This window comes from Oncorhynchus tshawytscha, linkage group LG16 (genome assembly GCF_018296145.1).
Source record: "Oncorhynchus tshawytscha isolate Ot180627B linkage group LG16, Otsh_v2.0, whole genome shotgun sequence".
Taxonomy (NCBI): domain Eukaryota; kingdom Metazoa; phylum Chordata; class Actinopteri; order Salmoniformes; family Salmonidae; genus Oncorhynchus; species Oncorhynchus tshawytscha.
Window position 1 is genome coordinate 59,631,145 of NC_056444.1, and position 15,015 is coordinate 59,646,159.

General features: G+C 43.9%; 1 protein-coding gene across 3 annotated transcripts; it reads left to right on the plus strand.

Annotated features, from left to right (window-relative positions):
• The first annotated feature begins 691 nt into the window (after positions 1-691).
• On the plus strand, positions 692-12,714 carry si:dkey-8e10.3 (serine/threonine-protein kinase SBK1). 3 transcript variants are annotated; one of them, XM_024375620.2, is made up of 4 exons: positions 692-916; positions 4,118-4,301; positions 10,425-10,627; positions 10,851-12,714. In XM_024375620.2, exons 2-4 carry the CDS (start codon positions 4,139-4,141, stop codon positions 11,514-11,516), a joined length of 1,032 nt encoding a protein of 343 aa, XP_024231388.1. In that variant the 5' UTR covers positions 692-916; positions 4,118-4,138; the 3' UTR covers positions 11,517-12,714. The 3 variants fall into 3 exon arrangements, with proteins under 3 accessions (XP_024231388.1, XP_024231387.1, XP_024231389.1); XM_024375619.2 differs by having other exon boundaries at positions 694-921; XM_024375621.2 differs by lacking the exon at positions 692-916 and adding an exon at positions 989-1,106.
• Positions 12,715-15,015: the final 2,301 nt, after the last annotated feature.

Here is a 15,015-nt window from a genome sequence, read left to right on the forward strand (position 1 = left end):
GGAAGATCCACTTGCGGCCAAGTGTCTGCCTCCTGGCAGAGGCAACCAGGTTTTTGGCTAAAATGTCCTGGTACTGGGTAAAATGTTTACTTGTTAAACAAAATCTCTTTCTCTGAACAATTGTATTAGTATAAAATAATATCATTTCATTTTTTTTTTGGAGCATACAATATACTGTAGCTCAGTTTTTTTGTATAATTTATTTTATACAGTCTTTTTGCTCATCTTTATCAAGGGTGCCAATATTTATGGAACTGACTGTATGTGGTGCGTTCAGTCTGCACATTCTCAGGGTACATGGGCTTGGTTACAGGGCAAGGAGGACGTAAATACAATGTGGTTGAATTAGGACATTTCAGGAAACAACTTTTTTCCCCCTTTTACATTTGTGACTGGAGAGATAATACACCATACTACTGTATCTTCACTGTGCTCAACTCTTTATTCTAGATAAGCGTGCATGACTGTGTGTTTAAACACACCTGCACATTTGTCGTTTAATAGACGCAGTCCTGTTAGCACTGAGAACATTGGGAGGTTGTAGTGGTATTAGCACATGTACTTACTCGTAGTTCTCTAGGGGGTTGTATTCGTGTGCATTTGTGTGAGTGTGCGAGCGGGAGTGTGAGTGTGTGGGCATGTGCCCATATTGGTACATCCAATAGTGACAGAACCTTTAATCTTCCAAGAGCAGTTAAGGTGCTTCTGCTTTATAAAGCAGCATGTGTGTCAGTGTGTGTGTCAGTGTGTGTGTCAGTGTGTGTGTAAGAGTGTGAGTGCCCTTTGCAGCAGCCAGTTTTGTAATCAGCTGTCGAAGTGGGCTCCGAGTCTTAGCTGTAGTCGAGTGGTAGCACTCTCCTCTAACCCTGGTCCACTCAGCCAGCCACACAGCCCTGTGATCCACAGCACAGCTGCAGTAAGGTGATGGAAGGACAGAGGGACACTAGCTAAACCTGAGCTTCACCACTACGCTAACTGGCACATGCATGCAAGTTGCATGTAGGTTGTGCGTATGTTTTTTTTTTTGTGTGTGTGTGCATTGTGTTTGTTGCAACATATGTGTACATATTTATTGATCGAGACCATTGTGATACTCTACTATAAAGGTAAGATAACCATCAGTCAGTTCTCTGATCATTTTGGTTGATGCAATGTTTTATGCTTGAGTAAGATCAATGTCGATTCAAATGCAATGAAATCATTGCTTTTGTTATGCATGTCATATGGGTATGAGATTTCTATATGTACTTAAATGCCAATTTTATAGTTTATGTACACCTACAACATGTGCATTAATACATCTTGCAGAGAAGGCTTGTGGTATTGCAAAAAAAGTATTATTTGTAATGATAATGCATGATATATCATATGATGACAAAAACCCTAAAAGTGTTCTAAATTGATCAGTTTACAACTGATCAATATTGAATGTTTACATGGAAAAACAATCAATAGCGATTGTGAAACCCACATTGCTTCCTTTTGCTAACTATTTTATGATTGAACATTTCTGTAAATATAATTACATCGGAAATGAGTTCCAATGTAATTTAATTGTGTAAATTCATAGCGAGATCTCGTTTAATGATTAATGTTCTCGTTAAAATAAACTACTGTATACATACATCCACTCCAGAATATTATATTATACAGTTATACCAAATAACTAATTTCGGTAAACTAATTTCAAGTCCAAAGGAATTAGATTTTCTTACTGTAGTAGTTGACATCATTCAAACAGGAAATTATGAAAGAGGATGTTTAAAATAAATGTTGGAACATTAATTCCATGTAGCCCATCTTTATTGTCAACATTTTAATTATGCATTTACACTATAATGTTACTGCTACAATTACAGCAACATGTTCTGTCACTACACAGTACTTTGTGGGATAATAACACTGATTGGGTATGTTATTAACCCGTGATGTTGTGTTTTTAGCAGTTTGTGTGATTATTTGCTATTTTATTTGACCTCAGCCTACACAAACGTAACAATCTTTGAGAAGTATTTAAGCTGTCACATAATAAGATAACCAGGCCATACAGAATGCATGTTCTGACTCCAAGTAGCCCTCCTTGCCATACAAATACGCCACGGATAATTCAAAACACCTGCAACATGTCTACATAACATGTCATCTAATGCTGTCAATGTGTTTCACGCCATGTGATACTATAAAATGTTTGGTTTTGCAGTGAGTGCTGAGTGTGTCGTATTAGTGTGTATGAATGACTGTGGTACAGAGAGAGTGCTGGGTGGGCCGGTGCTTCTCAGCTGAAACGAGTCGACCGAGGTAGAGGGGCATGCATAAAGTTACAGTAGTAAGACTGGCTATGGATGGATCTCTTTTCTGGAGATTGCGATTGTGATTCACCCTTTATTAACGGTCAGATTCATTATTAGGAATGGCTCGATAAATACATTGGTATTGTGACCACCAAAAACGTTGACCTCAAAATGAAGCTCTGTTGCCTTACAGTATAATCTTGGTACAGTGCACTTGGTACAGTGCAAATTTTGTTACGTTAATTAAAGCCTTATTCAAAATGTATTAAAAAATTCCAACATCTATCTACACAAAATACCCCATAATGACAAAGCGAAAACAGGTTTTTAGAAATGTGTGCAAATTTACTGAAATACCTTATTTACATAAGTATGCTATAAGACTCAAAATTGAGCTCAGGTGCATCCTGTTTCCATTTATAAACCTTGAGATGTTTCTACGTCTTGACTGGAGTCCACCTGTGGTAAACTTAATTGATTGGACATGATTTGGAAAGGCACACACCTGCCTATATAAGGTCACACAGTTGGCAGTGCATGTCAGAGGAAAAAACAAGTCATGAGATCAAAGGAATTGTCCGTAGAGCTCCGAGACAGGACTATGTCGAGCCACATATCTGGCTACCAAAAAATGTCTGCAGCATTGAAGGTCCCCAAGAACACAGTGGCCTCCATCATTTTTAAATGGAAGAAGTTTGGAACCACCAAGAATCTTCCCAGAGCTGGCCACCCGGCCAAACTGAGCAATTGGGGGAGAAGGGCAATGGTCAGTGAGGCGACCAAGAACCCGATGGTCACTCTGACAGAGCTCCAGAGATCCTCTGTGGAGATGAGAGAACCTTCTAGAAGGACAACCATCTCTGAAGCACTCCACCAACCAGGCCTTTACGGGAGAGTGGCCAGACGGAAGCCAATCCTCAGTAAAACAGCCCACTTCGAGTTTGCCATAAGGCACCTAAAGAATTCTCAGACCATAAGAAACAAGATTCTCAGGTCAGATGAAACTAAGATTGAACTATTTGGCCTGAATGACAAGTGTCTCGTCTGGAGGAAACCTGGCACCATCCCTACGTGAAGCATTGTGGTGGCAGCATCATGCTGTGGGGATGTTTTTCAGAGGCAGGGACTGGGAGACTAGTCAGGATCGAGGGAAAGATGAATGGAGCAAAGTTCAGAGAGATCCTTGATGAAAACTTGCTCGAGAGCGCTCAGGACCTCAGACTGGGGCGAAGGTTCACCTTACAGCAGGACAATGACCCTAAGCACACACACAAGACAACACAGAGGTGGCTTCGGGACAAGTCTCTGAATGTCCTTGAGTGGCCCAGCTAGAGTCCGGATTGAACCCGATCAAACATCACTGGAGAGTCCTTAAAATATGCAGCAACGCTCCCCACCCGACCTGACAGAGCTTGAGTGGCTCTGCAGAGAAGAATGGGAGAAACTTCCCAAATACAGGTGTAACAAGCTTGATGCGTCATAGCCAAGAAGACTCGAGGCTGTAATCGCTGCCAAAGAACTGAGTAAAGGGTCTGAATAGTTATGTAAATTTGATATTTGTGCTATTTATTTTAAATAAATGCTCTGTTATTATGGGGCGTTAGATTGATGTGTAGATTGATGACGGGAAAAAATGATTTAATGCATTTTAGAATGAGGCTGTAACGTAACAAAATGTGGAGAAAGTCAAGGGGTCTTCTTTACGAATGCACTGTATAGACTGTATACTGTGTTCGCATCCGTGCATCTCCAATAATTGTTTGTTGTGAATTGTGCAGAGGCATTGGATCATTACATTCATTAACCCATGTCTCTCTGACTGTCAGATTTGAGACAGAGAGAGAGAGATGATCGAGCTGGGCCTTGCAGATGGCAGTCTGATCGATGAACTGATTGCGCTGACGGCTCAGAGCCTAAGCCACTTGGAGATCAAAGAGCACTTCAACATTATCAAGGAGATCGGCCGGGGGAAGTATGGCAAGGTTCTGCTGGTCACCCATCGCTGCAGGGGTAAGAAGCCAACTCATAGTTTAAAAGGCTGAAATACTAAGGGCTTTCCTTTGGTTCAATGACACAATGAAATGTTTTATTGATTTCACGTAACTTGAAAAGTGTCAGAAGTTTTTGGTATCAAATTACCCTTAGAATTATTATTATTATTATTATTATTATTATTATATTTATTTAACCAGGTAGGCCAGTTGAGAACAAGTTCTCATTTACAACTGTGACCTGGCCAAGATAAAGCAAAGGAGTGCAACAAAAACAGCAACACAGAGTTACACATGGTATAAACAAACGTACAGTCAATAACACAATATAAAAATCTATATACAGTGTGTGCAAATGTAGTAAGATTAAGGAGGTAAGGCAATAAATAGGCCATAGTGGCAAAATAATTACAATTTAGCATTAACACTGGAGTGATAGATGTGCAGATGGGGATGTGCAAGTAGAGATACTGGGATGCAAAATAGCAAAAAATAAATATTATATGGGGATGAGGTAATTGGGGCTATTTACAGATGGGCTGTGTACATGTGCAGTGATTGGTAAGCTGCTCTGACAGCTGATGCTTAAAGTTAGTGAGGGAGATATGTCTCCATCTTCAGCAATTTTTGCAATTCATTCCAGTCATTGGCAGCAGAGAACTGGAAGGAAAGGCGGCCAAAAGAGGAGTTGGCTTTGGGGATGACCAGTGAAATATACCTTCTGCAGCACGTGCTATGGGTGGGTGTTGCTATGGTGAGCTAAAATAAAGTGTGGCTTTTCCTAGCAAAGACTGGAGCCAGTGGGTTTGGCGCGAATATGTAGCGAGGACCAGCCAGAGCATACAGGTCACAGTGATGGGTGGTACATGGGGCTTTGGTGACAAAATGGATGACACTGTGATAGACTACATCTAATTTGCTGAGTGGAGTGTTGGAGGCTATTTTGTAGAGGATATAGCTGAAGTCAAGGATCGGTAGGATAGCCAGTTTTAAGAGGGTATGTTTGGCAGCATGAGTGAAAGAGGCTTTGTTGCGAAATAGAAAGCCAATTCTAGATTTAATTTTGGATTGGAGAGGCTTAATGTGAGTCTGGAAGGAGAGTTTACAGTCTAACCAGACATCTAGGTATCTGTAGTTGTCCACATATTCTAAGTCACAACCGTCCAGAGTAGTGATGCTAGTTGGGCAGCGATCGGTTGAAGAGCATGCATTTAGTTTTACTAGCATTTAAGAGCAGTTGGAGGCCACGGAGGGAGTGGTGTATGGCATTGAAGCTCGTCTGGAGGTTTGTTAACACAGTGGCCAAAGAAGGGCCAGAAGTATACAGAATGGTGTCATCTGCGTAGAGGTGGATTAGAGAATCACCAGCAGCAAGAGTGACATCATTGATATATAGAGAGAAAAGAGTCAGCCCGAGAAATGAACCCTGTGGCACCCCCATAGAGACTGCCAGAGGTCCGGACAAGAGGCCCTCCAATTTGACACACTAAACTCTATCTGCAAAGTAGTTGGTGAACCAGGCGAGGCAGTCATTTGAGAAACCAAGGCTGTTGAGTCTGCTGATAAGAATGTGGTGATTGACAGAGTCAAAAGCCTGGGCCAGGTTAATGAAGACGGCTGCACAGTACTGTCTTTTATCGATGTCGGTTATGATATCGTTTAGGACATTGAGCATGGCAGAGGTGCACCCATGAACAGCTCGGAAACCAGATTGCATAGCGGAGAAGGTACGGTGGGATTCTAAATGGTCGGTGATCTGTTTGTTAACTTGGCTTTTGAAGACTTTAGAAAGGCAGGGCAGGATGGATATAGGTCTGTAACAGTTTGGGTCTAGAGTGTCTACGCCTTTGAAGAGGGGGATGACTGCGGCCGTTTCCAATCTTTAGGGATCTCAGACAACACAAAAGAGAGGTTGAACAGGCTAGTAATAGGGGTTGCAACAATTGCGGCGAATAATTTTAGAAAGAGAGGGTCCAGATTGTCTAGCCCAACTGATTTGTAGGGGTCCAGATTTTGCAGCTCTTTCAGAACATCAGCTTTCTGGATTTGGGTGAAGGAGAAGCAGGGGAGGGGGGCTTGGGCAAGTTGCTGTGGGGGGTGCAGAGCTGTTGGCCAGAGTTGTGTGGTAGCCATTTGGAAAGCATGGCCAGCCGTAGAAAAATGCTTATTGAAATTCTCGATTATCATGTATTTATTGGTGGCGACAGTATTTCCTAGCCTCAGTGCAATGGGCAGCTGGGAGGAGGTGCTCTTACTCTCCATGGACTTTACCGTGTCCCAAAACTTTTGGGAATTTGTGCTACAAGATGAAAATGCTAGCCTTTGCTTTCCTAACTGCCTGTGTATATTGGTTCCTAACTTCCCTGTTGCATTTCACGGGGGCTATTCAATGCTAATGCAGTACGCCACAGGATGTTTTTGTGCTGGTCAAGGGCAGGCAAGTCTGGAGAGAACTAAGGGCTATATTTGTTCTTAGTTCTACATTTTTTTAAATGTGGCATGCCTATTTAAGATGGTGAGGAAGGCACTTTTAAAGAATAACCAGGGTACCCGGGCCAGGTTGATTAGAAAGGCCTCCTCGCTGAAGTGTTTTAGGGAGCGTTTGACAGTGAGGGGTCGTTGTTTGACCGCGGACCCATCACAGACGCAGGCAATGAGGCAGTGATCGCTGAAATCTGGTTGAAGACAGCAGAGGTGTATTTAGAGGGCAGGTCGGTCAGAATGATATCTATGAGGGTGCCCATGTTACCGGATTTGGGGTTGAACCTGGTAGGTTCCATGATAATATGTGTGAGATCGAGGGCATCTAAACTCAGCAAAAAAAGAAATGTCCCTTTTTCAGGACCCTGTCTTTCAAAGATAATCCAAATGACTTCACAGATCTTCATTGTAAAGGGTTTAAACACTGTTTCACATGCTTGCTCAATGAACCATAAACAATTAATGAACATGCACCTGTGGAACAGTCGTTAAGACTCTAACAGCTTACAGATGGTAGGCAATTAAGGTCACATTTATGAAAACTTAGGACACTAAAGAGGCCTTTCTACTGACTCTGAAAAACACCATAAGAAAGATGCCCAGGGTCCCTGCTCATCTGCTTGAACATGCCTTAGGCATGCTGCAAGGTGGCATGAGGACTGAAGATGTGGCCAGGGCAATAAATTGCAATGTCCGTACTGTGAGACACCTAAGACAGCGCTACAGGGAGACAGGACGGACAGCTGATCGTTCTCGCAGTGGCAGACCACGTGTAACAACACATGCACAGGATCGGTACATCCGAAGATCACACCTGCGGGACAGGTAAAGGATGGCAACAACAACTGCCAGAGTTACACCAGGAACGCACAATCCCTCCATCAGTGCTCAGACTGTCATCAATAGAGAGGCTAGACTGAGGGCTTGTAAGCTTGTTGTAAGGCAGGTCCTCCCCAGACATCACCGGCAACAACATTGCCTATGGGCACAAACCCACCATCGCTGGACAAGACAGGACTGGCAAAAAGTGCTCCTCACTAACGAGTTGCGGTTTTGTCTCACCAGGGGTGATGGTCGGATTTGCGTTTATCGTCGAAGGAATAAGCGCTACACCAAGGCCTGTACTCTGGAGCGGGATCGATTTAGAGATGGAGGGTTCATCATGGTCTGGGGCGGTGTGTCACAGCATCATCGGACTGAGCTTGTTGTCATTGCAGGCAATCTCAACGCTGTGCGTTACAGGGAAGACATCCTCCTCCCTCATGTGGTACCCTTCCTGCAGGCGCATCCTGACATGACCCTCCAGCATGACAATGTCACCAGCCATACTGCTCGTTCTGTGCGTGATTTCCTGCAACACAGGAATGTCAGTGTTCTGCCATGGCCAGCAAAGAGCCCAGATCTCAATCCCATTGAGCACATCTGGGACCTGTTGGATCAGAGTGTGAGGGCTAGGGCCATTTCCGTCAGAAATGTCCAGGAACTTGCAGGTGCCTTGGTGGAAGAGTGGGGTAACATCTCACAGCAAGACCTGGCAAATCTGATGCAGTCCACGAGGAGGAGATGCAGTGCAGTACTTAATGCAGCTGGTGGCCACACCAGATACTGAATGCTACTTTTGATTATGAACCCCCTTTGTTCAGGGTAACATAGTTCCATTTCTGTTAGTCACATGTCTGTGTAACTTGTTCAGTTTATGTCTCAGTTGTTGAATCTTGTTATGTTCATACAAATATTTACACAAGTTAAGTTTGCTGAAAATAAACGCAGTTGACAGTGAGAGGACATTTCTTTTTTTGCTGAGTTTATCTTATATTGTAGGACGGCCGGGGTGTTAAGCATATCCCAGTTTAGGTCACCTAACAGTACGAGCTCTGAAGATAAATGGGGGGCAATCAATTCTCATATGGAGTCCAGGGCACAACTGGGAGCTGAGGAGGGTCTATAGCAAGCGGAAACATTGAGAGACTTAATTCTGGAAAGGTGGATTTTTAAAAGTAGAAGCTCGAACTGTTTGGGCACAGACCTGGACAGCATGACAGAACTCTGCAGGCTATCTCTGCAGTAGATTGCGACCCCGCCCACTTCGGCAGTTCTATGTTGGAGGAAAATGTTGTAGTTGGGGATGGAAATTTCAGAATTTTTGGTGGCCTTCCTAAGCCAGGATTCAGACACAGCTAGGACATCAGGGTTGGCGGAGTGTGCTAAGGCAGTGAAACAAACTTAGGGAGGAGGCTTTTGATGTTAACGTGCATGAAACCAAGGCTTTTACAATTACAGAAGTCAACAAATGATAGTGCCTGGGGAATAGGTGTGGTACTGGGGTCTACAGGGCTTGGCTTAACCTCTACATCACCAGAGGAACAGAGGAGGTGTAGGATAATGGTACGGCTAAAGGCTATAAGAACTGGTTGTCTAGTGCATTGGGAACAGAGAATAAAAGGAGCAGATTTCTGGGTGTGGTAGAATACAGTAGATTCAGGGCATGATGTACAGACAAGGGTATGGTAGGATGTGAGTACAGTGGAGGTACACCTAGGCGTTGAGTGACGATGAGAGAGGTTTCGTCTCCGGTGGGACCAGTTTTGCCAGGTGAGGTCTTAGCGTGTGTGGGGGGTGGGACAACAGAGCTATCTAAGGCAAGGTGAGTGGGACTGAGGGCTCTACAGTGAAATAAAACAGTAAGGACTAGCCTTGACAGCAGTAGACAATGCATATTGATTTTAGAGAGAGGCATATTGACATTAGAAAGAGACATAAAGCAGTCACAGATGTTGATCAGGAGAGCTAAGACAACAATGGGTAAATGGCGATGAATGGGCAGAGCGGGTCAGTTAGGAACATAAAGGACCTGAGTTTGAGGCTGGGGCCGACAGATAAACAAAATCTTATTGAAACTGTCCAGGGGGCATCAGCTGTGTAGACGAGTGATCATAGGGTCCAAAGAATAGCAATATTGGCAAAAGAGATATTGTAGCCCTAGAATTAGCTAGTATATGGGCCTAGCTCGTGGCTAGCTCAACGCTAACTGGTGCCTGCTTCGGGACAGAGGCGTTAGCTAACAGTAGCCACTTGGTAGCAGCTAGTTAGCTGCAATGATCCGGTGTAATGATCCAGAGTGGCAGGAATCCGGTGATGTGGTAGAGAGAAGCAGTCCGATCTGCTCTGGGTTGATATCGCACTGTGCAGACTGGCATGTATTGTCCGAGTTAAAGCTGGCGGTATCCAAGCTAAAAGGTGAAGACCGCTAGCCGTGTCTAACAAAGACTAGTAGCTAGTTAGCTGGCTAGCTCCTGACGGAGGGTCCAGTTATAAGGAATAGAAATAGCAGATCCGTACCACATTGGGTGAGGTGGGTTGCAGGAAAGTATATTTAGTTCATAGGTAGAAAGTGAGATTAAAATGTATACGGGAAAAAAACAGGCTATTTACACAGGATAAGACATGGGATAAGACAAAGACAAACACAACACACGACCGACTGCTACGTCATCTTGGAACAGCAAATTTCATAGAGTACTGCCAATACTGGATCTAATGCTGCTGCTAATATCATTTATACCGTCTGCTATCTCTTGTGTTTTCTGGTCATAAACATCTCTTATGGTCATAACATTTTACCAAGTTGTTATAAAACATAACAAATAGGAACGTTTTACAGGAACACCGATGGCTCTTAAAGTGATGCCAAAAGCCTCCACCAAGCTCCAGGGATTCTTACGGGAGTACTGCATCTCCTTGCACCTATCCTGCCACCCCTGCATCGTAGGTCTCTTCGGAATCGCCTTTCAATCTAATGAGCACTATGGCTTTGCCCAGGAGCTTGTTATTGGGAGGGACCTTTTTGCTGTCATCCAACCAAAAGTAAGATTGTGTTTGATTTTGATATAGTAAAACTGTGACCTAAGTACAAAGTGTTTTAGAATTCAATCAAGAGGATTGGTGAATATTGTCAATATATACCATTTTGAGTGTCCATGAGTGCAATGTACTGTTAAAAATGGTCCAAATGTACAGTCTTCTAATTCACCTTAGACAAGTCTCAGTGACCACAAAGCCTTAACAGTTTCCAATCCTCTGCTCCCAGGTGGGTATCCCAGAGAGTGCAGTGAAGCGCTGCGTCCTGCAGATTGCCAGTGCCCTGGAGTTCATCCACGAGCACGGCCTGGTCCACCGCGACATCAAACCTGAGAACATCCTACTGCTGGACAGCCACTGCTGCCGGGTAAAGCTGGCTGACTTCGGCCTGGCTCAGACGAGAGGCACTCTGATTCGCTTCATCTCCGGCACGCTGCCCTACATGGCCCCAGAGCTGTGTGCCGTTGCCCTGGAGGAGGGCCAGAAGGAGGTGACGGCGCCTCCGCTCAGCGTGGAGCCCAGCCTGGACACCTGGGCCTTCGGAGTGGTCATCTTTTGCATCCTCACCGGCTACTTCCCCTGGGAGCGCTGCGTGACCTCAGATGACTTCTACCAGGAGTTTGCTGATTGGTGCCAGGCACCCACCGTGGAGGAAGTTCCACCCTTGTGGAAGAGATTCACCCCGGCTGCCATGGAAATGTTCAGCAGGCTGTTGGAGCTCAATGCTAACAACAGATGCACAGTAGGGGAGGTCAGGTCCTATGTGGAAAAGGACTGGTTGATGCCGACGCTAGTGGACACAAACGGACTGCAACCGGAGAATGGCAAGGTCAGTGCCACCTGCTCCACCCCTAGTGTGTGTAGGAGTAGTCCTGTCCACCAGGAGGTGGAGTAAATGTCTTCAGTGGAACGGTGTCTGAGGTATCTGTGTACACCTCCAGCTCATGGTATCAACTATCCAATTTATAGGGAGCAAGCACAAGGTGTGCATTCGACCCCACTCTTACCATGCACTGATAGGTAGGGTAACTGAATTATACTCAACGTCAGTCCAGAGAGCCACACAAGGGGAAAAAGCTCTGATAGAATACGAGTATACTGTAAAAGCAGCACTATTTGAGTGTGAGTGAGCTCGTACTATTCTGTGTGTATGTACACAATATTGGTAACCTGATCAATTTAGCAATGTTACGAAATAGTTTGTATATCTACTGTAGCACAGGAGCAGCTTATGCTATATTGTGTGTAACTACACAACGTTGGTGACCTGAGAAATATACTGTAACATAGAACTTGTACCTAGGATAGGAGCAGCTATTTTCAGAACAATGCTTTATATTCTGTGTTTTAGAATCTCTCACTGCACAGAAGACAAGCATTATAATAATTTCATAGAGGGAGAGTGTGCACTGTGCGTTCAAGCTGGCTTAGTGGCAGTGTTCACTTTGGCAGTGCTCAATGTTCTCTCAAATGTTTTTGTAGTGTGTCACACTGTACAGGCTGTTCCGTGAATGAGGCTACCTCAGTTTGTCTATTTCTGTGCATACTCTCATTGTTCATGAAAGATTCATATTCAAATATAGACATACAGAAAATACATTAACTGTATAATGAATGTAATGTAATAGACTGAATATGAAATGGGTATGGGTAAATATCCAGAGTGTAATTTTTAGGTATTCCACAACTGACCCCAGAAAATGACTGTCACACTGAAAGCTGTTTCAAGTTCACATTGTTTCAAATCAACTTAATTTAAAGCAAAGGCAACAAATTGGGAGCTGCTGTATAACAATTAACTCTGTCTCCCTAAATAGAAATTGAAGTTCAATCATCCTTTTTGTGCACTGTAAAAAAAGGAAAAGGTTGTTTTTACGGTATCTTATTGGCAAACAGGTACAGTATGTTACCGTAAATACCGTAAACTTTACAGTAGTGTACTGTTAAAGTTTCTTTGAAATTTATGGAAACATATTGTAACTTTGTTTTATTCGAATCAAGTACATAATTATTGTGTATAGGTTGCACGTAAAGTTTTTGACACAGTGTTTGAGTATGCCTTTTGGTATGAACAAATAAACATAATCCATCTCTTCTGTCTGCTTCTTTTCATCCACTCTCGAGGGCATATCATATTTCCTTCTTTGAAGCTCCGTCCATAACCTAAGTGATTCATAGTCGCACCTCTCTCCCTCTCCTAACACAACCCTCACTCCTCACCACTCTCCCTCTCCTGCCACAACCCTCAACCTTCACCACTCTCCCTTTCCTACCACTCCCTCACCCCTCACCTCTCTCACTCTCCTCACCTCTCTCCCTCTCCTACCACAACCCTCACTCCTCACCACTCTCCCTCTCCTGCCACTACCACTACCTCACCTCTCACCATTCTCCCACTCCTACCACTCCCTCACCCCTCACCCCTCACCTCTCTCCCTCTCCTACCATCCCTCACCGCTCAACTCTTACCTCTCTTCCTCTCCTCACCTCTCTTCCTCTCCTACCACAACCCTCACCCCTCACCACTCTCCATCTCCTACAACTACCTCACCCCTCACCACTCTCCCTCTCCCACCACAACCCTCACTCCTCACCTCTCTTCCTCTCCTACCACAACCCTCACTCCTCACCACTCTCCCTCTCCTACCACTACCTCACCTCTCTCCCTCTCCTACCATAACACTCACTCCTCACCACTCTCCCTCTCCTACCACTCCCTCACCCCTCACCCTCTCCTACCACTCCCTCACCGCTCAACTCTCTCCCTCTTTTACCAAATTTAATCAAATAAAATGCTATTTGTCACAAGCTTCGTAAAACAATAGGTGTAGACTAACAGTGAAATGCTTACTTACGGGCCCTTCCCAACAATTCAAGAGTAAGAAAATAGAGAAATAATAGAAAAGAAAAACACATGTGCAGGGGTATGAGGTAATTAAGGTAGATATGTACATATAACTAGGAATAAAGTGATAGACAATAAACAGTAGCAGCAACATATGTGATGAGTCAATGCAAAAAAGTAGCTATTTGGTTAGCTATTTAACTAACTTTATAGTCTTATGTCTTGAGGGTAGAAGCTGTTCAGGGTCCTGTTGGTTCCTGAATAGGTATCCTGGTAATCTGTTTGGCCTTGTGAATGTTAACCTGTTTAAAGGTCTTATTCACATAGGCTATGGAGAGAGTGATCACAGTCGCCTGGAACAGCTGGTGCTCTCATGCATGGTTTATTGTTGCTTGCCTAGAAGGCATTATTAAGTTTGTCTGGTAGGCTCGCTTCACTGGTTAGCTCTCGACTAGGTTTCCTTTTGTAATCTGTGATTGCAAGCCTGCCACATCTGACGAGCATCAGAGTAGGATTCAATCTTAGTCCTGTATTGACGCTTTGCCTGTTTGATGGTTCGTAGTGGGATTGTTTTATAAGGGTACAGATAAGTGTCTCGCTCATTGAAAGTGGCAGCTCTAGCCTTTAGCTCAGTGCAGATTTTTTCCTGTAATCCATGGCTTCTGGTTGGGATCTGTACGTACGGTCACTGTGGGGACAAAGTCATCGATGCACTTATAATCAAGCCAGTGACTGATGTGGTAAACCCCTCAATGCCATCGGATGAATCCCGGAAGATATTTCAGTCTGTAGCAAACTAGTCATGTAGCTTAGCATCCGCTTCATCGGACCACTTACACTTTTACTTCCTGTTTGAGTTTTTGCTTGTAAGCAGGAATCAGGAGGATAGAGTTATGGTCAGATTTGCCAAATGGAGGGCGAGGAAGAGCTTTGTATGTGTTTCTGTGTGTGGCGTAAAGGTGATCTAGAGGTTTTTTGCCTATTGTTGTACAGGTGAAATTCTGGTAGAAATTAGATAAAATTGATTTCAGTTTTCCTGCATTAAAATCAATGGTCCCTAGGAGCGCCACCTCTGGATGAGCATTTTATTGTTTGCTTTTGGCTCTATGCAGCTCGTTGAGTGGGTTCTTAGTGCCAGCATCACTTTTTGGTGGTAAATAGACAGCTACGAAAAATACAGATGAAAACTATCTTGTTAAATATTATGGTCTACAAATATTACAGTTCTTCAGGTTCCGTTCAAATCAAATCAAATCAAATTTATTTATATAGCCCTTCGTACATCAGCTGATATCTCAAAGTGCTGTACAGAAACCCAGCCTTAAACCCCAAACAGCAAGCAATGCAGGTGTAGAAGCACGGTGGCTAGGAAAAACTCCCTAGAAAGGCCTAAACCTAGGAAGAAACCTAGAGAGGAACCAGGCTATGTGGGGTGGCCAGTCCTCTTCTGGCTGTGCCGGGTGGAGATTATAACAGAACATGGCCAAGATGTTGAAATGTTCATAAATGACCAGCATGGTCGTATAATAATAAGGCAGAACAGTTGAAA

Coding starts and splice junctions, on each gene's coding strand:
- si:dkey-8e10.3 (XM_024375620.2), top strand. CDS start 4,139: ATGATCGAGCTGGGCCTTGCAGATGGCAGTCTGATCGATGAACTGATT. Junction 4,302..10,424: donor GGTCACCCATCGCTGCAGGG/GTAAGAAGCCAA, acceptor AACGTTTTACAG/GAACACCGATGGCTCTTAAA. Junction 10,628..10,850: donor TTGCTGTCATCCAACCAAAA/GTAAGATTGTGT, acceptor CTCTGCTCCCAG/GTGGGTATCCCAGAGAGTGC.